At 40.6% G+C, this 27,798-nt stretch overlaps 1 protein-coding gene across 2 annotated transcripts; it reads right to left on the bottom strand.

Annotated features, from left to right (window-relative positions):
- Window positions 1-3,109: 3,109 nt before the first annotated feature.
- LOC112996745 (zinc metalloproteinase-disintegrin-like NaMP) lies at window positions 3,110-27,798 on the bottom strand. 2 transcript variants are annotated; one of them, XM_026122400.2, is made up of 24 exons: window positions 27,513-27,796; window positions 24,593-24,696; window positions 23,905-23,981; window positions 21,932-22,010; window positions 20,153-20,229; window positions 18,852-19,044; window positions 18,383-18,445; window positions 17,203-17,274; window positions 16,203-16,372; window positions 15,352-15,436; window positions 13,934-14,064; window positions 12,916-13,093; window positions 12,289-12,378; window positions 11,661-11,856; window positions 10,867-10,969; window positions 10,070-10,226; window positions 9,383-9,463; window positions 8,660-8,738; window positions 7,642-7,729; window positions 7,193-7,277; window positions 6,811-6,876; window positions 6,405-6,482; window positions 5,347-5,409; window positions 3,110-5,246 (listed from the first exon to the last, which is right to left on the bottom strand). In XM_026122400.2, the coding sequence occupies exons 1-24, from the start codon at window positions 27,562-27,564 to the stop codon at window positions 5,214-5,216; spliced, it is 2,400 nt and encodes a 799-aa protein (XP_025978185.1). In that variant the 5' UTR covers window positions 27,565-27,796; the 3' UTR covers window positions 3,110-5,213. The 2 variants fall into 2 exon arrangements, with proteins under 2 accessions (XP_025978185.1, XP_064353790.1); XM_064497720.1 differs by lacking the exon at window positions 9,383-9,463 and having other exon boundaries at window positions 27,513-27,798.

A 27,798-nucleotide genomic window follows, 5' to 3' on the forward strand; every position in this document is an offset into this window, starting at 1 on the left:
TAGGTGCTCAGGCAATGTCTCTGAAGGGAGTGAATCATGTTTATCCATTTCAGCATCTTTCTTTTTTATTATCTCCTCTGTTCAAGTCATCTTGTGGGTTGTCTACTGTTATGAAGCCTGATCATGAAGTGGGCCTGGCTATCAGGGATTTTTGGATCAGCTAATGTATAAAACATGGTTAGCAATTCATTGCAGCACTTTAATGGGAAGTACCCCGTAATGGGATTCAGGGACATGTCTCTCTGTGACAGCTGCAGAGTGTGACATGGAAAATACATTATTGTGGTGCATTTAAGGACACAAAAATAGGTTTGGTGTATGGCAGAAAAGCTCACGTGTCTCTCCATGCATGAAATGATGCAAGAGAAAAACCTTTTCTGTATCTGCAGCACAGAGTAAATCCACCCAAGCTCTATCCTCACCTGTACCGAGGTTTGCTAGAAAAGTTTGTCGGTCTTTTGCAGCAGGTTTTGAGGGCTGAAGGGAGGAGGCCTCCCCTTCTGAAGTCTTGTTGAAGTTGTGGTGTTCCCTTCATTTGTCCTGCTGCTTGGGGCTGGGACCTGCTGTATGAGGCATGTGACCGAGCTTCCCTCTGCTCCTGGGAACGGTGGCTTAGACTGGTCCCATGGAAACTACTTCCCCTTTCTCATGGCTGCCTCAGACACATTCATCACCATTTCAGCCTCTACGTTTTTCCCCTAGACCTTCTAAAGGCTGGGGCCATGCATTATGCAGAATTATTTATCGATCTAGTGTCAGTAACAGCCTGTTACTATCTGTGCCACTCTTCTGAAGATTGCCCTAAAATGATCCAGTAGCCGTGGCAATTGCTGGCAGCCCTGCAGACATCCTTCCTCCTTCCCCAGGGCCTTCCATTTCCTCAGCACCAGGGGAAGGGTAGAAGCATCCAGCAATGCCATACTCGGGAAGTTATCAGTAAACTGATGATTAAAGACTAGCACTTCTCTTCCACTAGTAAATAACACTAAGTAGCCGATGGCTGAGGTTCACATATGCTGATATCATCAGTCTGTGGCAAATGGCACTATATCCTGTTCCATGGAAAACCATTAGGCCCAGTGGGATAGTAGATAGTGGGCAGTAGGATCTGAATTCTTGAGGTTTGTCAGCTAGGAAATCTGAAATGTTTTCCTAAATTTACATTAATTTATACATGACTGGATTCAACCAGCGGTCTTTTATTCACTTATTTAAGATGATAATGATTTGTGCAGTACTATGCAGCTATGAAAGATCTACTGAGATGAGAAAGAGGAAAAAAAAAAAGGGGGGTGGGAATCTGTAATCTCCAGTTACAGGTGACATTTACTTCCCCCCTTTGATTGGGGCTGAATATGGGGTAGGACTGTGTTTTGCTCTCTGGTCAATAAAACCTTACACAGTTAGGGCTCTCTGCTGTCTGGAGTAGTGTCTGGGGTGTCACATTTGAAGGGTTGGGTTTAACCTATTTATTAGTTGTCTGGTGCCTCTGTGTCTGAAAATCTGAATCTGCTCCGGCCTCCCCACCCTCCCAGGCTGTTGATGTCCTTGCTAATGTCTCTGGATCTATATAACTCAAGGTCAGAGGATGCAGTCAGTTCCGAGCTGTCTCATTTGAGGTGATAGTAGTCATCTGATAGCCAGCAAGAGAAATTTCCTTTCCGTGCCCCATTGCCCTCTAATGGACAGTGGTGCATTTGCACAGGAAAGTGCACAATTAAGAGATCCAGATAGGAACTGCCGCGGAAATCAGTCTGCCGTGATGGTCCTCCAGTGTGGGCCTTATTTCCAGTGAAGGCCGAGCACTGTTCACAGGGAAGATAAATTTGTGGGTATAAAGAGCAAGAGGTTTGCACTGTCTTGGGTGAAAGAGTGGTCAATTCAGAGATTAGAAAGACGCAGAAAAGAGACATTTTGCCTTCCCTAGGAGTAAGGGGAGCTGAAGGAGCAGAGGGCTTACCTTTACTGAAAACATAGCGGGAAACAGCGTTGCTTTTGGGCCAGGGCAGGGGGGAAGTGACCTGCACCCCACCCCTGCATAGCACATGACGCTCCCATCAGTGTTAGTTCCCTGACGGTGATTGCACTGTGCCAAAATCCTTTCTATATCTTACTGTATTATGCTGACAGATAGGCTCACTACTCCCCTGTACAATGTGTGTAGGGCAAACTGTGCTGAGCAAGGAGCCGTTAAACCAGAACTAAGGGCACAGCTGAGCCCAGATGAAATTTGCTATTTGATGAAAAGTTTGAGACCGCAGAGGGAAAAGCTCCTTATGAGGAAGCAGTCCTTGAGATGAGGTCCTGCAGGCTCCTGATGCTTGGAGTCCTGAACATGTCAGGAGTTTTCTCGGGTTTGCTTTCTTCTTGCAGTAAAGGCTTTTTGACAGTAGATGTCACGTTTGCATAACCGAACAATAGGCTGTAGCACAGGCGAGCCCCTGGCTGGAATCCATAGAGCACGTGCTCAGCTGCATCAGACGCTGTCACCTTCCTGTCATTTGGATGCTGAGGCCAGGAAAACATCTGTAAATCATAAACTCCTATAGGTGTGTGCTGGCTTATGCTTTCCTTTGGCATCTACTTAACTGCTAGCCACTGTTGGGGAGAGATGTAGAGTCTCAGTGTAGCACACATGCTCTTGTTGGGTGCAGTCTTTGCTTATTGAAAGCGTACAGATGCAAAGGGGATATTCTGCGGGAGAAAGCAAGCCCCAGTCCATGGTTTGGGAGTTGTGAGGGCCTTGGAAAGCTAACTAAGGAAAAGCAAGGCTCTAGTCAGTACATGTCAACTTGCTTCAGTTCTGTATGTCCTTGGAGAGCTTGTCAATGCTCACACCCTGGAAAAGTTGAAAATCATGAAGAAAGTGACTGTAAGTAGAGAGAGAAATTGTGATGTGGTATCTTTTCCTTTAATGGATTAGGTTTTCCTCTGGTGTTAGGGTGTGGAGAACTTTGGTAGGGCTATGCAATGCTATTGACTGATGTTTTTGATAGAAACTGGGAGTTTGGGGGATTGGGTAATGTTATAAGTGATCCCAGTCTGTCCCATTTTCATGCATTTTTGTGTACAAATGATAATCCTTAAAAAATGAAACAGCCACCTCCACTTAAGTTAGAACACTTTTAATACAGAAATCCTTGTAAATACACTAATTATAGTTCATAAAAATAAGTTCTAAATCTTTACACCATAGTCACATATGGATAGAGTAAAATCCATTTCTGAATAAAAATAAAGTAGTTATCCAAAGTAGAAGAAAGCCATGCTCTTCCAGTAAAATCTATCCTAAAAAAAAATACCCACCTCGCTCCTCAAACTGACGGTTGTGATTTCATCACATCCGTGTTTTACGTGACAGACAGTACTCGATTGGCAACTTCAAAGTAAAAAGAAGTTGGATTTTTTTTACATGCATTTCTGTATTAAAGAGAGAATAGTTCTGCAGCATGCAACTGTAATAACGGCCGCTGTAAATAACAAGGTTCTGCATTCAGAAACTGGCTGTACACTTTAACACCCTGCTCCGCGTTGAGCACTGGGACAGCGTCAGATGGGTCAGGTCTTTGGTGTGCGCGAGCCGACTTGTGAGCATGAGGAGGGGGGTTCATGCCCTCCGAGGATCAGGCTTGTTTTAAAGTCCTGATTGGCACTGGTCAGACCCAAGCCCAGATTGAAATTACTATTCCTGATGCTGACCTGAGGCCTAAGATTTTGTTTTGACAGTTCAGCAGCCACGTGATCTTCCCCGGCAAAACCGCTATGCCCGAAGGCTGGAAAGCTGCCTTCCTGAGCCACGGTATAATCTATTTGGAAAACCGAAAGATTGTTCTGATTTTAATCCGGATCCAAACCCAAATCCAGTTCAAACTGGAACCTCCATAAAATCTTGAGTACTTTGGGTCCAGGGCAATTTTATTTCTCTCTTTTTCCTGGTAAAGTTTTTATTCCTTGAAAAATACTTCCGTGTGCTTTTGCTTAAAAATATTGATGCCAACCACATTAATAATATCAGTGCCAATTGTAACAATAGCATCAGTGCCAGCACCCTCACAGTATTATTAATGTTAATGCCAACAGTATCATTCAGATTTATGCCAGCAGGCCAACAGTGTCAACAGTGTCGATGCCAGCAGGCCCGAACTAATGAAGAACCCCACAGTAATCCACCGGTGTGCAAAGCCTCACGCTGAGCTGCAGTCCTACAATAACAGCTCCCTGTGCCCAGCCTAGTTCTCATTAGCAACTTTACAATAACACTCCTTGCTGCAAGAGCAATTAAATGAAAACACTAAGGTGTGTATATCCTGGAAGGGAGAACTATTAAGATATTTCTGGAGCTGAGGGGCAAATAAAATAAATGATTAAGGACTTTGTTGACTGTCCTTTTTAAAATTTTGCTCTCCAAGTGAAATGATGGCAGCTGGAGTTCTTTTTAAACTGGCACAGCCGGAGATCTGGGAGTACTTGCAAGCAGCAAGCTGTTTGACTCCCGCGTACTTTGCTTGTGAGCATATCTCTAGTGCTGCCTACTCAAAAGAGGAGTTTTGTTTAACAGGCAATCTGAGGATTAATGAGAGAATGGGATCCAAAAGGATCTTTCCAGAATCAAAGCGTTCCCACTCTGTAATCTAATTACACCAAGGCTAATTCAGGCACTAGCCTCAAGGACTCAAACCTTTTTTCTTTTCAAAGAGCAGGAAGGATTTTTCTTTTTCCAGAGCTTGCAACTTGTGCATGAAGCAGAAGGTCTGGTGCGTTGCTGAAGTTGGGGCTGGCAGAGATCCAGAAACGCAGCGCAGAGTTCACAGTTTGCTAATGGGGCTGCTACACCAGGCTTTCCCTCATCTCTCCGGGCTAAACCGATGCAGTGCAGATGTGAGGCATCCCAGTACAGCCACGTCTTGGGGTGGTGGCCTAGGAGTTAGGGTACGTAAGCAGCTTTCATAATGCACTCCCAGTCTACACCTCAGTGCAAGTAGCTATTTTGCTTGGTTTCCTTTCGGACAGCAGCTTGATGTCCTGACAAAAGAGTTCCTCACTGAAAAACAAGCTTGTTCTCTTAAAGCAGCTGTCAGTCACTTGTTTTTTTTTTTTTTTAATAGAAAACAGGAAGACTATCTCAGTTGCCTTTGCCAAAAATGGAGGATTCACAGGACAAACAAACTGTCCCTGGCAATTTCAGGATTCTTGATCACCCCACTTTAGACACTTCACACTCTGGGATTAGCAGGAGGTTTCAAAACCTAAATAAAAAAGAAAGAATTAGACAGATCACTGTGCCTGCTGCAATTTCGGCAAATGACATCCCAGAAAAATAGCTATTCACATCTGAACTCGAGTTACCTTTGGTGGAGGTGGAGGTTTCCCTTTGGGACCTGGGAAAGGAGCAGATTTTCTTTCTGGTGCCTACAATAAAAATATAGTTTAAATATCTTTATGCTTTCCTGTCTAAGCAGCTGTGGAACCTCCTCAGACCTCAGCTGCTGCTACTGTGATCTCATATATTTACTACAGCATTTTCCTAGTGGAAAAGCTAGGGGTGAATTAATCTGTCCACATGCAAAAAGGCACAGTATATATAAATATACAAGGGCCGTAGATCTCCTGTTTCAGAAGAGCCCTGAGCAATTATTGGTGTGTAAATTCATCTGTATCGAGTAACCGTGCTTGGGTAGACTGCTCGGGAAGCTAAAGCTGATGAGCTGCTCAAGGTACATGTTGAGGAGAGCATCTATAAGGACAATAGAATTTGAATGTGTCCTTATAGTTAAGCCCGTATGTTTTCTGAGTCCTGATCAGTCTGTCTTCATGCAGGCAGTAGCATGCAGTTAGGTTGCTAGTGTGAGGACTGTTTTTACATCCTAGTATCAGATAGGCAGGAGCCTAGTATCAGATAGGCAGGAGGCTCAAACAATGAGGTGCTTAACATCCACGTGAGGGATTTTTGTTTCTTAAGGTAGGATTCTTTGGGTTTATTAACAGCAAATGTTCTTCTGACTTCTTTTTAAAAAAAAAAAAAACAAACAAAAACAAAAAACCCCCAGCACATTGATGGAGATCCACCCGCAGGTGGCATCTTTAGTGACTACAAGATCTCAGCTACTATAGATGTTGCAATGCTTCCCACATTTGCTGCGATGCTCATTGTTTACATTGTGTATATTTCTGAGATCTCCGTAGGTGTGCACTCTGCGTATTATTGTTCATGAGATGGAGTCCTGTGTGCTGTCACAAGTACTTGGCACAGGTTAAAAATATTTTGTGTGGTTTAGGATTACATGGCAGAAAAGATGGCTCATACCCTAAACATGTTGTCTTCAGAAACTGAAAATATTAATTGGCATTTGCTGTTTATGTGCAACTCAGATGAAAGACATGAAGTTTTGGAGAGTTATACTTACAAAGCTCTCTTCTGTGTGAGAAGTGGCTGGTTTGGTAGATGGGACAGGAGGTGGGGGACCTTTTGGCCTTATGGCAGGCTGTAAAAAAGAATGAAAAACATGCTGCCCGTGTATGCATATTAGGTACGTGTGTATTTGCATGTTCCACTGAGAACATGTGCAGGCTTGTTTTCTGTATAGAAACTGTGTTAAAATACATAAAAGGATGCGTTTATTTCGGAATAAACCCAGATCCTTACAACCTCTGGCTGTAAGGAGACACACAGGGCTCTATGTGGCGTGCAGGGATTTCCACAGCCTTTGGGACCAGATCGTCACTGTGGGTCACCACTGTAATATCAGAGCCCTGTGTTCTGTCTTCCCCAAAATAAATACGAGAGCAAAGAAATTCTTTAGAAGTACTTACACTCGGACGCTGTGGTTTGTTTTCCTGTGGTGGAGGTACGGGAAGGAGAAGTTTCTTGTCGTTCATCTGAAAATAGGGAACAATTCAGTCTGATAAAGGCCTTGTGGCAAACTTTATCTCATGTGTTAGTTTTGCTTGCAGCCTTCTACTGCAGCCCGGCTGCTGCAGGTCACCCAGGGACCTGGCTTAGTACCATGTGCTTTACCTGCTCCCTCCCTACGCTGGGGCTCTCAGCACTAGACAAGCATTTAGAAAGTCTCCTGGAAACGCAGTGTGTTTTGGCTGACAAGTTTTGATGTTTTGGCCCCTCTGTTGTATTCCTGGGGGACATCTGCGTTGCCCCAGGCAAGCTGTATCGGACCCAGTGCCTCGTTGCTCTTACCTTCTGGGCAGCTACCACCGGTGCAGGGTGGTCTTGATTCACAAAGACTTGGTTTGTGGCTCCAGGTCCCCTTCTGGTCTGGCAGCTATGTAAATATTAACATATAACTTAAAACTGCACATCTTATCCTGAATGAAATAAAAACCTGCTAAAGCGAATGCCTGCCTGACTCCTATTGGCCTGCTGTACAGCCACGTCTTTTCTTCCCCCCTTCCTTTTTTTCAGTTACTGTAGGTTTAATCTTGAGAGCTGCAGTTTCAAGTCTTCGGTCCTCTCCTGATTACAGGATTTCTAAAACAGCTCGGTAAAGGTAGCAGGGCCTTGGTGTCCCAGAGTTCATTCAGAGTCCTGCCAGATCCCCTTTGCCCCCTTTGAAAACCCCAGCCTAAAACCCGTCCAGAAGTTGCTTGATTTTAGTTATTTTTTTCTCATTGGGGAGAGCATTTTACCTCTTGAGTACTCGGAAACGGATAAGTAAGGCTGCTGCTGCTGCTGTGACAGCAAGGACAACCAGCACACCAGCAACAATAGCGAAACCTGTCAGGAAGAGAGAACGCAAGTTGCTGTTTCTTGAAAGACCGAGTATTGCTAAGCAGTTTCCCCTTCCCTACCATCGGCCAGGTAATTTTTTCCACGTCATCTACGCTATAGTTATCCTTGCTGTTGCTCAAGCTTATGGCTTCTTGTCTTACCACAAATGATAACGGAGAGGAATTTTATTCTTGCCATTTCTGTCATATTTGAAAACTATTGTTACTGCCTGAGCTGTCTTTAGACTAAACAAATCCACCTGTCCTCACAGATCCTGCTTTTTTTGTTTCTCTTTGTTGTAGTTCCTCTCCTCTAAGGATGATACCCAAAACTGGGTACAGTACATTGTCATGGTGTATAAGTAAGGCTTCACAATTTTCCTTCAACAAAGCTTTTCTAAAGCTAAGGCATGATGTTGGATGCCTTAGCATGCTGGTGCTCTAGTGGGTGTACAGAAGGGAGAAAGATATATAATAACAAAGGCTCAGAAACCATTCTTTTCCCAACCATGTGGAAATTACAAGAAGTGTTTTCCCCATAAGGTAGATCAGGAAAAGGTCAGTTCTATGCAGGTGATAAAGAAATCACCTTGCCAGCCTCCTTTGCAGCAAAACCTCTGGGGAGCTTGCCTCTGTGAAAATTTGACGGTGAGCTAATACGGTGTATTTGTTATCTCAGGATGGAGAAGGACAACGCCTGCCATGCTATTTATCTCTTAGATGCATCAGTTTCATCAGGTTATAAAGAAAAATAGCTTGCTCTAGTCATTCACACAATTTGCAATGGCTTAAAAAGGTGCAGAAATCAGAGACTTAGATGTGCCATATTTGCAAAGACAGCCAGCACACGTAGTGCTGTTTCACTGGTGTTAAAGAAACTTTCATTTCAATCTGTTGTTGGCAGAGCCTGCCAAATCTGTGACCATATGGTACTCACTGGTAACTGCTGTCGAGCTGTCACAGTTTGGTGGTGCCCATCCTTCTTCACACTGGCATTGCAACTCGTGGTCACACACCTAGGGAAGCATAAAGCCAGGACTATATTCAGGGTGGAAAGATGAGTGAAAGTAATGTAATAAAATTTCAGTGGCTCTGGATCAGCCTCCTGATAAGCTTACTGAACTTAGGTCTGGAAACTCCCCCTCATTTCCCTTGGACTAAAATTTAGCGGTTGTAATAGAGCTCGTTTTACACAGTAGAGGACAGGCCTGTTTGTCTGCTATCTTGTGCCTTTTGCAGGTATTTTTGCAGTGGGAGCTACAGCATGAGGCACATAGCAGCAGGCTCGGGCCCTGCACCTGTAGGGTCTCTTAATGCTCAGATAAGATAAGCACAATTATCTTCAAAAAAAAAAAAAAAAAAAAAAAAAAAAAAAAAAGAGGAGTCCTGGGAGAGAATGGCTGTGATACAGTGCCTCAGTGGAAGGGCTGGAAACAATGTTCTGCAATTTTCTTAGTAAAAGTATTGATAACTTGTCAGTTAGATTTGCATTCATAAAGATATAGGAAGCTTCTGACTCCAGGATCTTTGCAAATTCCCATCCCAATGACTTAAAAAAAAAAAAAAAAAAAAAAAAAATACTGCTATCAATAAGGTCTGTAGCTGACTTGCATCAATTTGTTTTTTTTAAGATGGATAGCATCAAAAGCTCATATATTACAGCATGTCCGGTGCACTTGGCAGAACAGTTGGTGGATCGGAAGGCCTCTTCGACATAGATGCATTCTCCATTGTTGCACACCTGAAACACGTGACACATGTCATCCAAGACACGCAGAGCTTTCTCATTGGTGTGTGAAGTGATGAAGAGTGAAAGGAGGCATAGAAACAGGTATGCAGAATCACTCAAACCACATTAAGAGTTTGATATAACTTCTTATTCAACCTTTGGATACTTTATAACACTGTTTTCTGCCTTTCTTCCATCCTTCACTTTTTTTTTCCCCCCAAACCTCCTCTAAGTAGAAATATATAGTAAAGAAATGCGGACATAGCAATCATCGATGCTTAGCACATACATTATGGAAATAATTGATTAAAAATAGTAACGTATTTGTGACCTTTTAACCTTTCAGTACAAAGGTATATTTCTGCTGCCACATACATTCATATCAATGAAAAATGAGTAAAAGAGCAGTCAAGCATAAGGAAATGAAAAGGATAGCAGTTCCCATTTGTTTCTCTACTGATTTGTAGTAAATGTAAGGCAGAAGATATAGCAGATCAGATCGCAGGTATAGTGTCTACTTCAATCTTCCCTGTTTAAAGTCTTTCTTGTCTGGCAAAAGTGCTAATGATATAAGCAAGACTGAAAGAAGAAATAGGAGAAGAGCTTTCCTCTACTAACCATTCCATTCCCACACTTGGTTCCACTGAGAATCATCCCTGGATCTGCTTCTCCATGGCTCGGAAAGCTTGCTTTGCATGACTCAAAAGTCACCAGGCTCCCATACAGAGGCATCTCCTTTCCCCCAGCACAGAACAACTTCCCGCACATAATATCTCTGCAAGGAGAACAAGAGCTGCTAGAACAGTGATGTGGCACAGGAAAACAATTTGAGCTGTTCTCTTCTCCAGCTTGAAATCACCGTGTCCCTGCAGGAATTCCAAAGTAGTAACTAGAGGTATGAATTTTGGTCTGTAGTGATTTGAGGCCAGTTTGTGAGTAAAACATGTCAGATTTTTAATTGCTATTGAGGTTATTAGGGAGCCCACAGTATTTTGCTGAAATGAGCATTTAACTGATCTGAACTCAACATTTGAGGTTCAAGTTCCCTGTCCAAAAATCACCTTCCATTTCCTTATCTACACACATGCACGTGTGCGCGTGCGCACACACACACAGAGTCACCTTTACAAGCAGACTTGCACAGCTATATGCACACGCTTGTTTTTTCCTCAGGGTGATCTCAGGATAGTTTGCTTTGCTTCCTTCTCTGGATAAGAATACTATTTGGAAATTAGATTTCTCTTCAAAATTGTCTTTACCACAGTTCAAACTGAAGATGAAAGAGAAGGCACATGGATATATGTGCCATCTAAAATACAGTGCTCTATGCTTCTGTCTCTTAATTTGAATAGGAATGATCTCTTTTCCCAGATCCTGCCAAATTTAACACTGCAGTCCTGTAATATGGTACTTACTTTTTCTTGCATGGGGAGTGAGTACCTTCTTCTTTTCTGCAGTATCCATAATATACCCCTTTCTCGTTCATCCGGTAACAGGAAGCTGCACCTTCGGTAGCCTCTGTTGAAGAGGAAAGTCAGATAGGCAATGATATCAAGAGTTTAGGAGAGAAGCTGGGATTAGGTTAGATTTTGCAGTGTTTCTGTGTGCATAAAGCAACACCTATCTTGTGGGCTATAGAGAACCCACACAAACCAACAGACCTTGCCTAAGGAGAAGGGACACAGTCAGAACTGGAGAAGAAGGTAAGCCATCTCATGCCTTAAGAAATAGGAAGGTATGCAAAGGAGAAAGATGTTTTAAGAGTGTCCTCATGTATCATGCAGGATCCATGCTTTTGCAAACAAATGCAAATTTTAACTGAAAAATATGGAATAGCAGTTGATAGTCCCACTAATAGGAAATTTGGACATTAATTTGAAATATGGATATCTTCTCAATCTATCATGTGAAGAATTCTACTTTCACCCAGCACCATTGCAAAGTTATCACCATTGTGAAAAAGAATTAGCTTGCCACTTCCTTTCCTCTAGAAATATATTGTGTGATATGGACTTCAGTTCATGTGATTATAATTACATATAATGTAAACATAAAAATAATATATGCTACAAACTAGAACTCAGTTATATAGACCTGCTGTTTCTGATATCAAAAAGATCTTTGACGATTTGCCACTAGGCAAAGTCTACCTTTGTCTCTTACTTTGACCTAGACAGCCTTATTTTTTTCAATTCCAGCTTGTACTCACGTGATCCAAAAGCAGTTTTGCACTGGTTTTCCCGGGTGGGACAACTTCCCATGTAGCAGTAACCTTTGTCGTCGTTGCAAGGATATCCGTTCACACGGAACCGGTCTGCTGGGCACTTCTCAGAAAAGCCAGTGCACATCTCAGCCAGGTCACAGTCGTGCTTAACTGTTCGACAAACAGCTCCTGGTTTTTTATACTGAAAGGGATGAAAGGAATGCTGCGTTTAACACACCGCTCCTCCATGCCTTTTAAAATTAACACTAAGTGAGAGGACTAAAATTAGGGGAGGCAAATCCCACTCTCACTGTTCAAATTACATTAATGTCTGTGTCCTTATCTAATGTTGAGTTCTTTACGTTTGTTTGCAAAATTGTGGCTTGGCTGTGTCTCAGGTTTTTTTCCAGGAGAAAATGGGAAAAACTTGTTTCACTAGGATGTTGAAAGATTGAGTAAATCAGTAGCTGTAGGGTAGTCTGGGATGGGCAAAGCATGCTTCTCGTTACTGTGCTATGTCAGTAACTACAAATAAAGAGGGCTGATTCTCTTGAAAGGTGTACTACTGCATTTTCAAGGCCAAAAATATACCCCAGAAAACATGAGAGAAGCCAGAGAGGAAAAAGAGTCTTACTTGGCAGTTTTCACAGCATTCCCCATGTGCACACTGGGAACCTGCGGTCAGTTTGCATGTCTCAGGGTCGCAGCAGGCATTTGTGCATTCCTGTGACAGAACCAGAGAGGACTCAAAGCCCTGGTACAGTGCTTCACATTTTGGGTCCCCTCTTTACTGCATTCTCAAGGTACCATCCTGCACAGCTTACTGAGGGAGAAAAGGATAGGTTGGACCTGCCCACTGCTTCTCTGAAAACCATTCTCACTACAAACTGTGCCAGTCATTCTCAGCCAGTTCAGGCAAGCATACGAAGCAGTTTGCTTATGAAGTGCAGGTGTAAGTGGTGCAGGGGACTTGCTCCTTTCCTCTCAGACGATTCAGTACGGAAGGCTCTTCCCCATTTGGAGTTCCTCCGTCTGCACAGTGAGCATCACCATATTGTGCAGTCTACCCTGCCACAGTTCTGCGTGCATGCTATAGGGATGACTACATTGCAGATCAGCAATTTGGTGACCACAGTTGCTACAGAAATAGTTCAGTTAGCTTTGAACTGGCTGTCTCAGATCCTAATAAAAGCCAGCTATTATATAGCCCGAATCTTTGCCTCTTCTAAGTATTATTTTATTCCAAGTTACGCGTAGATACCTCAGGAGTTCCGCAGTCACATTCTTCCCCTTTTTCCACGAAGCTGTTTCCACAGATTGCAGGGGCTACGATGCTGCTTATATCTGGGATGTTAGTTAAGCATTTTGGCATGTCGCTCAACATGTATTTCTCAAAATCTTGGAGGCTGCATGAGCTGAATTTCTGGGGGGTTATATAACTATATTGAGAAAGCAGGAGGATTTATGTTAGAATCAGCGTAGACAAGGAGAAGCAATACCACTTAGAAGAGAAATGAACAAGTGACTTTGCCCTTAATTGTTAGATGCAGCTATTTTTCCAAATACATAAATCAATAAATACAACACCATCTTCTAGTTATCTATTTGTTTCCACTGTTTTTCTATTATTAGATGGGAAAAAACATGTAGTAAAGGTAAACACTGCATATAATAAAACCCACATCCCAAAGATTTAAGCATGGTCTACACAAATCATATCCGAGTGGTTCAGGCATTAGTACTTTTCCATTGGGCTGCCTAGCAGTAGCTGAGGGTGTTTAAACAGAGATTAACGTTCACCTAAACCTCTCAAATGGATGTTTATTGAAAGTGCAAGCACTTAGTATGATTTTCACAGGAAATATCTTCAGAATGGGGAGGAAAAATATGCTTTAGATGAATCTTGGGGAGCTTCTGTCATCCATGAGATGCCACAATAGTTTTCTCAAAAGTCATACTGTTATCATTTTAAGGAAGAAATAGTTACTGCAAGTATTTATGGTATAATATGAAGAACCCACCATGCATGCAATGTAAAGGCTATCGAAAAGTGACTAATGATTTTTTTAGGTGTCCATCTCGGAATGTCTTACAAGAGCTTGGAATTCAAAATGGGATGCCCAGCACTTTCTGGAATTTCTTCTTTTTTCTTTTACTTTTGTGTATTTGAATGTCAAAGGACAAAAATAATAACCACTACACCATTTAGGAAATTGGCAGCTTAGCCCATCATTAACTGCCCCTAGGCATTAAAGCACTCACTCTTTGCGAGTGCCTACCTGACAGTATCTGTCATGATACAAACTTTGGTATCACATGTGCAGGCGCTGGTGTCATGACTCATGCCAAGGTTATGACCCATCTCATGTGCCATGGTAGCTCCAACTGCAATTTCATTTCTGCTATGATCCTGTGGAAATGAGAGCAGCCTATTATTTCCTTGAGCATTTTGGAACAAGAAAGAACATCAGAGAAACCATGTGGTTAAGAAATGGGATAATTTTACTTCAAGTGAAATTATCTATGTCACTACACGAGGCATTGATCTGTCAGTCAATCCAAGCTCATACATGCATCTATTCCACAGTTCAGTCTGGATTATGTATAATAGCTTAAGAATGAGATCATACCACTAACCAACATCAGTAAATTGGTATAATTGTTTTTTAAATAAACATGAGGGAGTCAGGCAGCCAAGTAACAACTGAGTATTAAGGGGAACTGCATATCTAAAACTCCTCATCCTCTCTTTGGATAGGTGTCTGTGTGCTTTGGGTAATTATGCGGGTGTGATGTTGTTATTACTTGTTATGCCAAGGTAACCTTTGTATACAATGTTGTGTGTGCACTGAATGCAAAGGCAGAAGCTGTGCTCCATCTTCATTCACTCTTAGCTTGATATTTTGTGCTGTATGGTAGGAGCAAAGAAAGGAAAAGTCTTGTTCTTTTGAGAGTGAAATTGGATGTATAAATAGTATGGAACAGCCTAAAGCATAAGCTAGCGTACTGATCATACTCTTCCATCGTGGCATTGCAAATCCTGTTGCTGCAGGCTGCATACCCCCACCTTGAGACGCATTCTAGTTTCACAGTCTGCTTTGGATTTCTGGGAAAGCGGGAATTTCACGTTGTGGGTCAGTCCTCTTACCAACAGCCCGCGCCCAGGAAGGTGGGCTCAACAGTCGACTTTCCCAGTGCTGTGGGTAACCTTTTGGATCTATGTCCCTGTTTAGGCTAAACTTTAAGTGGAATAGCTCACTTATTTGTAATTAAGTGGCTAAATTGGTGATTTGTATTGTGACAGATACTATAATTTACTTCTCTCTTAAATGCGTTGGAGAGGAGGGTATTCCTACCCTTTTCCTTTAGGCATGGGGAACCCTCTTCAGTAGAGGGAACCTAAAGTTGGAGGTACAGAATTACTTTTTTTCCCTCCTGTGACTATGCAGGAGCCTGGTGCTTCAAATACAGGTGTCTGAGTTTGACATTGACATTTGAACAGTGCAAATACCATGCCTTGTGTGTGCTTTCCTTACACTCTGCATTTCATTTAAAATAAAGTCTCTGGCCATGAATTTCCACAGCCTAATAAAGTAATGATATGAACCAGACAGGGAACTGAAAATGTCACACACTAAGTTTAAGAGAAGACAAGGAAAAGGCTTTAAAAAATAAAATAATCAAGAACAAATCAGACCTGAATAATACCTGCAGAATACACATCACTGCATATGGATTTTAGAAAGGCTAGTCCAACCGTTGTGCCCTCGAAGTCTAACCCTCTGTAAGGAAGAAGAAAGGCAGAGTGAAATGTGCTAGTCTGTTATCGGGAAGCACATCTGAAGTCACTGTCAGCTTTGTTAACAAAGCTGAAGGCTTTAAGCATAGGCTCATTTCTGTCTCTGGTTTGCAACTGCTGACTTAATATAATATTTAAGGATATACTTAAGATCTCTGCAAATCAGAAAACAATTAAATGCACATTTCATTTTAAATGTGTACTTGAACTCCATTGCAGTTAATAAGACTTAAGCATCTGTTTTGGTGTAAACTGCTTGAAGAAGTGCTTTAAACATAGTGAAGTGCTTTGGTGAATCAGGCCCGTTGCACTTGAGCCAGAATAGTGAACTGAGCACTGGTTTAGTTTGGCAATCTGTGTTTCACAGCCATTAAACTTCATGACATGGCTCCTTTGGTGGTAAGACTAAAGCACTGCAGTCTTCAGGGCACTCGGCTATTTTGTGGCCAGAGCGAGGAAAGGGAGAGACAGGTATAACCAATGTCCATGTTGCCTGTTTTTGCAGGGATTCAGATACAAACATTGGACACTATGTCCTAGGGGGTAATCCATACTCCATGAAGCAAAGAAAAGCAACACACCAAACCTGCATTTCATCCTTTTGTCCTATAATTAGTACAGCTCGGTACTGGAAAGCACAAAATTCAGTTTATTATAGATAGCATCTCGTTGGGTTGGTGACCAAATCTTTAAGAACTCATTCCTCTAACGTATTTGGAAATGCAAGTAGGAAACAGAATGATACACACGTGACTAGCTGAGCGTTGTCGTTTCTCTTCCTCTGTAATAACTCTGATTGACGCCACTTTGAGAAGCTGTCTAGAGTGGAACCCGCCACATGACTCAAGAGGCATTTATCATTATCTGTCCAGATTTCTAGGCCAACTAATGCCATGTAGATATTTATGGGCTTATAAACCTGCAGTAGAGAAACAGCATTGCTGTAGTAAGGAAGTATATTGTAAAGACTTCAGAAACACACTTATTCTGGTAATTATTGCACGTTTGTTGCTAGCAATATGGTCCACTCCAAGCCATGTTTAAGCTTTTCCTCACTTCAAATTTGCAAAAAAAAAAAAAAATTAATCAGAGCAGCCAAAACGTGAAATCTTCTTTTCCTCCAAGTTTAAACCAACTATAAAAATGGCTTAAAAACTTTGAAAATTCCAATAGTATTTTTGAAGACATTTGAATTGTGAAAGAAATCAAGAATCAGTTCATTCCTTTTAGAGAATTTCAAGCATTCATTTTAACAGCTGCTAAGAAAATGAGATCTATAAACCTTTCTTTAACATCAATTGGTTTTATAGAAACCTCACATCTGAGGGCACAGAACAAGATAATATGGACAGATAGATTAGTTTGGCCGGGACTTGAAAGCGGATGCAAAATGACTGCACGGTGAAATAGCATACGAGAATACGGCAGCATCTATGTCTACTTTCCGCTCACTTTGCCTGATACAAAGGAATACACAAGGGCAGTGCAATGGAGAAATGATGTGTAGTCTCTACAGCTGTTTGTAGTGGGAAATATTGTGGACCATAAGTTGTTAGTCTGAAATTGTGTTTCCGCTGGTTTTAGATATGTAATGGGACAGATTCTTGCACATTTTTCCCAGCAGGTAGATTTGTTTCATAAATGATGAGGAAGTTGTCATTCTTTCCTACATTTATTAATTCATGAAGCTTGCGGCAGGAAAAAAAGTATACTTCTATTCCAATTTCATTTAGCTGTATTTGCTCTTACCGTGTTGATGAAGTTGACTATTCCGAATATCCTTTGTCTTACAGCTTGAACATCTTCCTGATACTTCTTATACTGAAAAAGTAAATATAGGGTGTCAGGAACAGGAGGAGGAAAAAAGGTGGTTTGTAGAAAAGAAAAGGAATACTTCACTGAAGACCGCATTGCAAGCCACACCATATCTGATCTATTTATTATTTTCTTACATAATTATTATTTTATCAGACAATGTATTTCAAAGCCTGGAACAAGCAGACAGGACAAAGTGTATGCATTGATACTATCTTATTTATACTTGATTTTATAGAGACTCTAGGTCAGACTTAAGTATATCTAGACCTGCCTAGGATGGGGGCACATCACCTATTTGTAAATGAAATCAGTTCCTCCTTGTGGTGCTGAGGAAGCTTAGGCCTGATAGTGCAAACGTGGATAGCTCAACTGTGAGCATGCAGTAGCTGTAAGACTCATATTTTGCTGCAGCTATGATCACTCTCAGGCTTAAAGGTAAGCCTGTGTGTTTGCAGGATTAGGCCCTTTTTAAATGTATATCTGTGTTTAAAGTGCAAAACAGGACAGTCACTGCACTGTGAGGTCCTCCCTGACCCTGACTGTTTCTTTTTGGTGGCCTCCTTTTGCCACCTTTGCTGGTGGGCCCAGTCTTTCAGGTGTTGACATGACATGCAGTTGTGTCTGTGACCAGCTTCTACAGATCCTACAAAAGAAACTGTAGTTTCTTGCGGGTCAGGAAGGGCCAAGGTCTGAAGTGTTGCTGGTGTGAGAGAGAAGGATGCTCGTATGTTCTCTCAACAGCTGGTTTCCCCCCCACACACATCAACTGACCATTGCTCTGGGGCCTAAAGGCCTAGAAAATAAATAGGAAACCTCTCCTTAGTTATAAAACAACTGATAAGTGGGCCATTTTTTGGCAAAAGACTTTTTTTTCCCCCAGAAAAGGAGCCATAAAGTCCCTGATTGTGATGGGTGCCTTGCCATCTATTCTGAATTCTTGTCATCTCCAGGTGGGATCTTTGAAATCACGCATTGTTAGGAAATCATATTCCTAGTCAAAGTTTGTGGTAAAGTATACTTAGTACTGTAATTGTAATAGGAGCCAGGGATAGGAGTATTTGGAAAGGTCACCTCTAAAGGGTCAAAAGAGAATACCTATTTCAGTACTCACCATGGTGTTGTCTGCCACTATGTAAACTTCCAGATACTTTCTTGCTTTCAGATATGCTTTCATCTAAAGAAAACATGTATTTTAAATGACTTTCAGGGCCTGTTTCAGTCTCAGTCCTTTCAATTTCAAAACCATGTATTAGTTTTCAGGGTATTTCTTTAGCTAAGCTATTTAGAATGGGACTGTCTCATTTTAAAAATGATGAACAGTAGGCTATTTATTAAAAAGTATTTAAATATTTTAAGATGCACACGAGCATCTGTTGGTATGTGCAGGAGAGCTTAACTCAGGTGGTGCCTCTGTTAACTTCAGATCTCTGAGCTCTGGCACATTTTGATCTGGTTATTTAAGACCTAAGTGTGCTCCACTGTTCACCAGGCTTCTCTTCTGTAGGTGCCACCAGACAAAGTGGGACTTGCGCCAGTCACCCAGCTCTCCTATGGTTTCAGCTTTTCTGATTTGTACTTACTTCTGGATCATTGCTTGATTTGAAGATCTCGGTGGGGTCATCTGAATCCGGTTGCCAGGTATTATTGGTTACACCACAGGTTTTTATGGACTTGTCTTCAAGTTCCTCGTATTTATAGACTGCATGTTCTTCTCTGTCCGAGGTTCCCAAGGGTTCAATAAGGTATTTCTGACCACGAGTCTTAAAATATCCACTGTGAAAATTTTCTTTAGGTTAGACTGTGATCTTTTGAATCTATAGGCCAGAGTCAAGATAACAACATTATATCTAACAGCATTTAGCACAAGCGTAAGGATGATTGCACACACTGATGCAATGCGATATGATTTGGCAGCATGCAGGCAGACTATACAATAACTTAAGGGTAGAAATCAAAGCTGCTGGGTCAATTGGAAGCTCTGGTTGATCAGGTGAGGTCTCTGAGCAGGAGACTGTCAGTCAAAGAGAAACTGGTTTAGGAAATGAATTAAATTTAGATTTGGGATTTTTGTGCTTGACAGATAATTGAAGAGTGAATTTCAGTTCAGTGGGGAATCAAAGATATGATTTCATCTTTAATTGAGATGAAAGACTGAAATATTGAAAGCAATTGAGAGTTTTGAATCATTTTGATTTGTAAATGTCAAAATAAGCATTCTGTGTTAATGTTTAAACTTGACATGCAATGCTAGACCTATTCACAAAGAAAGTGTGGATTTTGGCGAAACCCTGTTATCCATTGGGAAAATGTTGTGCTCCAGCTTCTCAGACTTAATGCTGTCCTCCTGCCCTTTCACATTATGCTACTGTCTCTTCCGTGATTAGAAACAAATAGATTTTTTTTAACTGATCTTTTTGTGCAAACGATTGAACTTCTGGACCCTGTAATGCTTTAGCACTGAAAATAATACGACCTTCTGCTGAAGTGTCAATGCAGCTTCCTACAACTTAGAAGCATCATCCCTAAACATCCACTGAAAGCAACTCCAAACACTAGGCTATATGACCTACTATGGAATCATTCATATACATTTATTTATATAGATGTTCCTTTGGCTTCTAATTTATATGCTCTGGAGCTGAAATAGAAAGGTAGCTTCTCCTTTCTTTCCCTTTCCTTTATAAACTAGTTTCCTTGTAATCACGAATAAAAGATAATACCCATTTATGCATCCTTACTCTCCCCCAAGGCAGCTCAGCTTTTGATATCATATTGTTTCACAGCACTAGATGTAGCTTAAGATGTAATTTGGAAAATTTAGCCTCACAGAGAATGTGCAGTCTGCTACTGTTACCCTTTGAGAACCAAACCTCCATCTTACCTTAAACCTTTGCAAGCATTGATACTTGCTATTGAATCAGCATCATTTTGAATATAACCTTCGTAGTAACAATGATCCTATTTAGAAAGAAAAAATACATTGTCAAATTGGGCCATATCTTATTGACTGCAATGAACTGGCCTGATGCCTTTAAAAACTTGGCTTTTATGCATCCCAGATTGATTTGCCTTCTCTTTCTCCAGCTTAGCAATATCTTCCTCACATTCTGTATTTTATGCACGTTTATGGTGATCTCAAACTTAAGTATCTGCTAAAAACATGTGAAAATAAGAATATGCAGGTTCACTGCTCAAAATTAAGCATGTACTGATGTGCTCTGCTGAATTAAGATCCATACTGAATTATTTTATTGTGGCAAAATTTCAGGGAAACACCCTTTTACATTAACCCCACAATTAAATGCATTAACTTTGATGAGATTAAAATATATACATTATATTAAAATATATGCTTAGGGGAAACATTTTCATGACACAATTGATTTAGAGATCTAAGTTCTAATGAGCATTTCTGTGTTCAAAGAGAGCTCAAAGTCACTGAAGTGTTGTGGAAAATTTTAGCCTTAGTATTTTCCTTAAATTTCTTAATAGAGGCTAGTAAGATAGTATTCAAATCTGCATGCAATGCATATTTTCTTTTCACATGGATTTTTGATTTTACTTTAACATTTATTTAATCCTCCTTCCATCAAATGTGCCAGCTTTCTCACAGCGAAATAATTGGTCACAAAGTGAAAATTATTAGAGAGAAAAAATGTTGAATTACTATCAATCTCTTAAGGATGCAAGAGAAACAACTAATGAGATCATAGTGAAGTATTCTCAGTGCAGGAATTCCTTATGCAGCAAGCTGCGTAGCCAGGCCTGTTTGAGATTATCTTTAACCAGATATAGACGCTATTTACTTTTCACAGGATTCTTTCAGGGAGTGAAAGTAATTGGAGCAATCAGAGTTTGTCTCTTTTTATAAAAAGCAACCCAGAATTCTCTACATGTGCTTATTTCACACGAGATCCTCCTGTTCCTGCTAATCACCCTATGGCAAAGATAATTAGGTTTTGTATTCAAAATTGCATGTATTAAAACACATGGCACGACAATGGACAAAATGCTTCAAGTGAAGGCTTTGTTGAAGAGCAAGGGGATAAGACCCATGGGCACACAGCTAATTAAAAAAAAGACTGATTTCCTTTATGCCTGCATCTGAGTAACTGGTTTGTCATAGTTCAGAGGAACCACCTGGGTAACCTGTAATGGATTTGTTCTGCACGTGGGTGGTAGGGGAGGCAATGAAGGAATGTGTGTTTATCTGAATTCATGATCTCACCGAGATTAGTGTGTAAAAGCAAGTCGCGGAGCTGCGCAACCTGAGCAAAGTCAGGAGGTGCAAAGTCAGGAGGTCCAAAGCAGTGGAATGCTTATTCTGACCTGGCTCCACTGCCTTTCCTCGTGAGAGAGAGAAATCCAGCTCAGAAGATGTGTTCATCAGCCTGTGAACTGAAAAGTGCTTTTCTTTTTGAAAGCAAAATGTGTTGATTCTGATTCTTAACCAGTGTAAATTAGTGTAGCTCCACCAAAGTCGCGAATCATTCTCTCTCGTCCCTTCAGAGGCATCCTAAGTTACAGTGCTTAGCACCTGGTCTTAAAATCTTTTTTTTTTTTTCTATCCTAGTTTGTGCTGTTATTTCATGGACCTGTGAATCTCATACAGACCTCCTGAAAACTGCAAATATAGGGGAAAGAAATGTGTGTTTACTACCTTGATCTGAGGGCTTGTTGTTATTTGTCGACCATCATCTGAGTAAATTGTTTCAGTATAGTCTCTAGCTAATAGATGCCTGCAAAGAATAAAGTGCAGTTACTATTCAAAACACTTACATTGGAGTAATCTAGAAAAGAGGCAGTTATATAGCACGCCAAGCATTTAGAGAATTCAGGTTATTATTAGTATCAAAAGACTAGGGAAGTAAGTCTGCTGGGTGGATAATTGTGCTTGTTCATAATACTTAAACAAAAGGATGTCTCTAAAATAAGAACAAAATTAAAGTCTACTTATTGCTTTAAAGTAATCTCCTGGTAGATATGAAAGTAAATGTGTGATTGCATATTGCAGTACTGATCCTTTTTTTGGCCTCTAATTTGTGTAGTCGTTTCCACCACTCCACAGTGGGTGTGAAATGGTACCATTCTGTTCTCTCTGCCCAGTTCGCCCCCACTGATGATAAATAGCTAAGATACAGGGCAACGGAGAAGCTGCCTCACTTACTTCGTGTGTGCTTGTGCATGGATACATCTGTATATGTGCACACACTCACAGGGACTATATTGAGATCACACCAGCATATGTTTTTAAGATTGTCCAATCCTTTTGCTCACAGCTTTTTTATAACTTTGCTAACACAAGCTTTCACCTTTGTAGTCATTCTATCTGAAGTTGATTTTTCTTTTATATCTATACGAAACTATTCTTGGGGACATATGTGTTCTGAACCTCAAGAGGAGGACATCGTGTCTATGGAACAGATTACTATAATTCTGCCACCACTGGAAGTGATTCCTTTGGGTTTCGTGTTAACATACACATTTGTGATTGCTTTTGAAGACCTGACCCGCAAGGCCCTATGCACAGCAGCTCCTATCCAGCAGAGCACTTAAGTAAGACTACAGCCCTGGCTTAAAGTTAAGCCAGAGCTGTAGTGCTACTGAAACCAGCACCAAACCAAGTCTCCATTCATTTCTTTTTGGATAACTACTCCAAACTCTCGCAATCTCATTTCTTTTTAAAGAGTGGGATCTAGCACAATATAATTCCCCCCCTTCAAATATTTAGATTAGATTTAAACTGGGGCAAATATTTAATTATATATTTAACATGAACTGATTATAGCATCATTGTATTTACACAGCCATTAGAAACACACCTATTAAAACAGACTACTTTGGTACTGTGTCAAATATTATGGTGAAGCCAGCAAGCAGAAAATCACAGCTGTGCTTTATTTCGTGTTTGCTCTGTATAGTATTGGACTTTTTGTATGCCATGTTCTGTAACAACGCCCACTGCTTCTCTGTGCCCTCTGCATGGCCTGTTTCAGTGCTACTAATTTCTTCAGCCAAGGAGGCAAACTCCCCTCACTTTCAGTTCCCATAAAACATTTTATGTCGATGCCAGTATATATTACATTATAAAAAAAAATCCAACAGCTGTAGTGTTAAGTTAGGGAGTGTTAGAAGCCTTGTTATTGAAGATAATTGTATTTTTTGTTACTATTTTCCATTTTTGAAGAGCTTACAGAGCCAACACAGATGTCCCTGTTTCAGGGATATTTTTCTTGTTTTTCTTCCCTGTAGTTTCTACCAACAGAGAACAAATAAATATAACCCAGAGATAATACATGGACACAGAGAGCTTGTAAACTAATATGCAAACATTAAACATCCAGCAGATTTAGCTATTTAGGAAATAAATGGGAGAATAGAGTTACCAGGTTAGGCTAGTCATCGCTTCATAGTAATGTCATATGCCTGCGTAGTTATTTCACGTTACCAGGGCAGTGACCTGATACTTCCTCTCCTGCCCTGTCCTCCCCTGCCCTTGGAGTTGAAAGGTTGCATTTACCAAAGTACCTGTATCTTATGGGAGCCCAAGTCCTGTTTCTTTGTATCCTGAATGCTCTACAGAGCCACTTACAGTGAGGGATAAGTTCAAGCAAAAAATTGAGCTGAACCTACCTATTTTTTTGTAGGTGAAGTATGACTTCCTCTCCGCTGGCTTTGATTCCGTACTCCATTGTGTCGTCGTATTTTGTCTGTAAACACATTTAAGTGTTAGAATATGGACTGTTATAATTTCTGGCCTTGCTAAGAGCTTGCAGTTGTTGAGTTGCCAGCTGCATTCTTTTTCTCCTCTTCCCACCAAGAATAAGCAGTCTGGCCGTTCTAGAATAAGCAGGAGCTCACTTTGTTTCATAGTTGTTAATTAGAGGAGTAAACTGAACTTTGAAAATGTATTCTTACAATCATAAACGCACATCCGGCCTGTTCAGGAAAGTGCTGAAAGTAACTTCAGAAAGTGTAATAATTCTACCCTGAAGTATGTAAAAGCATGCTTAGTTTTAAGCATTTGATTTAACTTGCTTCAAATTAAAATACCCATAGTTTACTCAAAATCTGAGTAGTATCAAAAAAATACATCTGTGCAGAGGTACAAGCATAGAAGATCCACTAATCACATACAGGTACTTTCCTGCCTACCCAGCACCCGTCACAGCCTGTCTTTGCCAGACGTGGAATCGATGTTGCAGACATCCTCTTTATGGCTCCAGAGTCTCTTCCCCTTGAAAGCCAAGGCTACTCTGACTCCAGAAAAGCTTCCCCCTCTCCTCCTCACCCCTTAAATAAGAGTTATCTCTTTTAATACCTCTTCATTGTTTCTTTCTGCATCTCTTTTATGTATTGCATGCAATTTCTGTGGGTAAACTACTTCGTATTGCTCAACTCCAGGTAATTTCTTGCTTGTGCTTCCTAGGGAGAAACAAATGTGTATTTATGCAAACACAGTATTAACTTTTTTAAATAGCATATTTCATATCTGTCAGGACTTATTCTTAGGTCCTGTGTGTTCATCCACCTATTGCACCACTCATTTCTCGTGTATTCCCTGCACTGGCTCTGGGAAGTGCTCATCTGGTGTGCTAAGCAGTTGCCCCCCATTATGTGACCTAACATAAGGTTTGTTATCCTCTGGTGTTCACACAAGGTGACACACCTGGTTATTTCTAGGTGTCAGAATCTTTTATGCAATTCCCTGAGGATTTCTTTTCCCAGAGGTAGCGGATTCTTGTACCGACATGGTAAGCCAGCTGTGCAAGGTGCAACCTTGGCCTTTGCATTGTGCAGATGACCTGAATTAAGTTAATGGTTCTGTGAAATTAATGATCTCCAAACTCTATCACATGACTATTCACAAGGTAGGATTGCCTCCAGATAGGCAAGTAAGTTCATAGAATTCACCACAAGACTGGAACAAACCTAGGTTTCTCCTTTAGAAAGGTTTTCAGCTAGTTTCACATAAAGACTTCCTGGCAGTCTTCCAACAGACATGCTCTTACCTATTGAATCAGATCAAGGGTGATTGCATGCTTGTGGCAGCAGGACTGGCGAAGGCATTTGAACCAGGCTAGGTAAAAGAATAGGAGATAGACTCCTGTAGGAAATACCACACTGTGGGAAATATGATACTATAGATAGACTAAGTAGGAAAATCTTGAAGGTGGTAAGGAATCCAGATTAAATGACTCAGATAACCCTTTTTACTTGTTTTGTTTGTGAGAAGTGCTGTGTGTCTGCAGTGGGCTATAGAAGACGTTTTGGGGAAATATCCGGCTAACGACAAGTGGTTTGATTTTGTTTTCTGTTTCCAAGCATGAGTGATTCTTGACAAAATGTTATTCGCGAGCATGCCTTGCAGAGGTGGTCAGTACATACTGCATCACTCGAAGTTAACGAGAGCAGCTGATAGCATTTGGGAAAACAGGGGGTCTTACAAGTGACATGTTCATTTCCAACAATGCAGCTCTAGGTCTGTATGCCTCTTAAGCTCTTTAATCTCATACAAAGGTCATTTCATCTGAATGGACAAATTCTTGAGGGCTTAGCACTAAACACTAGCACCTGTATTAAAAAAAAAAAAAAAAAAGAAGAAGAAGAAGAAAGAGAGTGCAACTCCCATTTTGACTGTCTGCCTCGAGGCTGGATTTTTACAAGAATATGGCATCCAATTACTGTAATTTTCTATATCTGCAACAGCAAAGCACATGCTCATGCAAATTGTTCCAGTAAAATCAATAGATTAATTCTTCATAACTGGTTTACTTGATTAAGCCCTTTCCAAAATTAACTGCAGAATAAACTCAGCTTGGCCTTATCTGGACAAGGCTGAGTGCTGTAGAGAAAGACACAATGATATAGCAGTAATAAGCCCTAAGAAGTTACCTTGCATCAGCTGAGCAATTGCACAGTACACAGTAACTATCCATGTGCACCCTGTTAGCAAACAACAAATGTAATTTTGCTATTGTAAATAACAATGATGTGTTAAATTTTATTTTAAGAAAGTGATTTTTCTGACTTTTTAAAAATCTTTTACTTTGCGGGCTTACGCTTTTCATGAGCTTAAAGTATATTCTCATGCAGTGACCAAAGTAATATTTTAGGCCTTTCAAAACTGAGTTCCGTGCCCCAATTTTATCTATGCATTCCTTAATGCAGGCTCTTTTTAGAAGGCAGGCTGTAGCCCGGATAGTGCAACTTTAGGCTGGATTTGAACAGGGACTTGGAACTAAACTTGACTTTTTTCCTGCAGTGCGATACAAGCAGCATTTCGAGGAAAACAGGTTAGTTTGGTTCTGGAACTAATCATTCCTTAGAGGCAGCTTTTTAATCCTCAGTGTAGTATCTGCATCTTGCTTTAGGCATTATCTTGAGTGAGTAGCTTTTAGGAGGAAAGAGATTCCTTGGGCTTCATTCAACAGCTACAAAAAGTGCTAATGAGGAAAAAATAATCATGTAATTTTCAAAGCAATCTAAACCAGGAAGAAATACCATTATAGTGAGGCTTAATTGATGATGAAAATTTGTTTTTATCAAGAGATGAAATATGTAACACCTTAAGCATTTGAAATGTGTGCGTCTCCAGATATTCTGCACAGCTAGTGAAATCACAAAAATACCTGCCCGGATACAAATTACATGTGTAATTATGTATACAAAACCTGTGCATGCTTGTGCATGCCACTTTCTGAAAAAATCTGTTCCCTGTTGATATGAATTGAGAGAAACAATACACATGGAAAGAAAACGCATGGTCTGTTAAGGATAAATCATACGAATTTCTCTGGTTACAACCTGAGGTAATCAGGGTGCTAACTATTTTAGGTCAGGTAACATCATTAACAGAAATCAAATAAAACTTTTTCCTTTAATTGCCAAAGCGTTGCCAGTGTGGTAAGTTGTCCCAATTGGATAAATTCTCCGATCACTTGCAGAGGAAGTACTTACTTAATTGGCTCGCAAAATGAACTTGTTCTGCATCTATAGCCAATCTGTGAGCAGTTTTCATGCAAGTAAATATTTCTCTGACTAAAGAATTTAAAATAATTGTTTTGAATGGTAAAAGAAAAAAAACCAAACTCCCTAACTTCAGCAACAACATTTTCTTCAATTTTATTTGCTATTCTTTAGTATTATCTGCAGGTTAATAATTAAAAATTCATAAAAGGTAAAGTAAGTAATCTTATAACAACCATTTATAAAAGAGGAAAAAAAATATAAGAACTTGCCTTGTCGCAGAAAACATAGCCAAACGACAGAAACAAGAAGTTTATTAGTCATCTTAGTTGTGCTTGTCTGGCAGTGGTCTCTTTGGTCTGGGGAAGTTTGGTTCGCAGCCTGTCTGTGTTTCAAGCTCTCCTCCCTTGTGCAGTGAACGGGAGCGAGTGAGTTGTTCAACTTTATTCTTGTTCCTATATGAGGAAGTGTTTACTGAAGGTGTTGCACAATTTTCAAGTCACAAAGTGTTACAGCAAGCGGAAGTTCCTGCTGGTTAATGTCACACGAATTGTGATA

This window comes from Dromaius novaehollandiae, chromosome 26 (genome assembly GCF_036370855.1).
Source record: "Dromaius novaehollandiae isolate bDroNov1 chromosome 26, bDroNov1.hap1, whole genome shotgun sequence".
NCBI lineage: Eukaryota > Metazoa > Chordata > Aves > Casuariiformes > Dromaiidae > Dromaius > Dromaius novaehollandiae.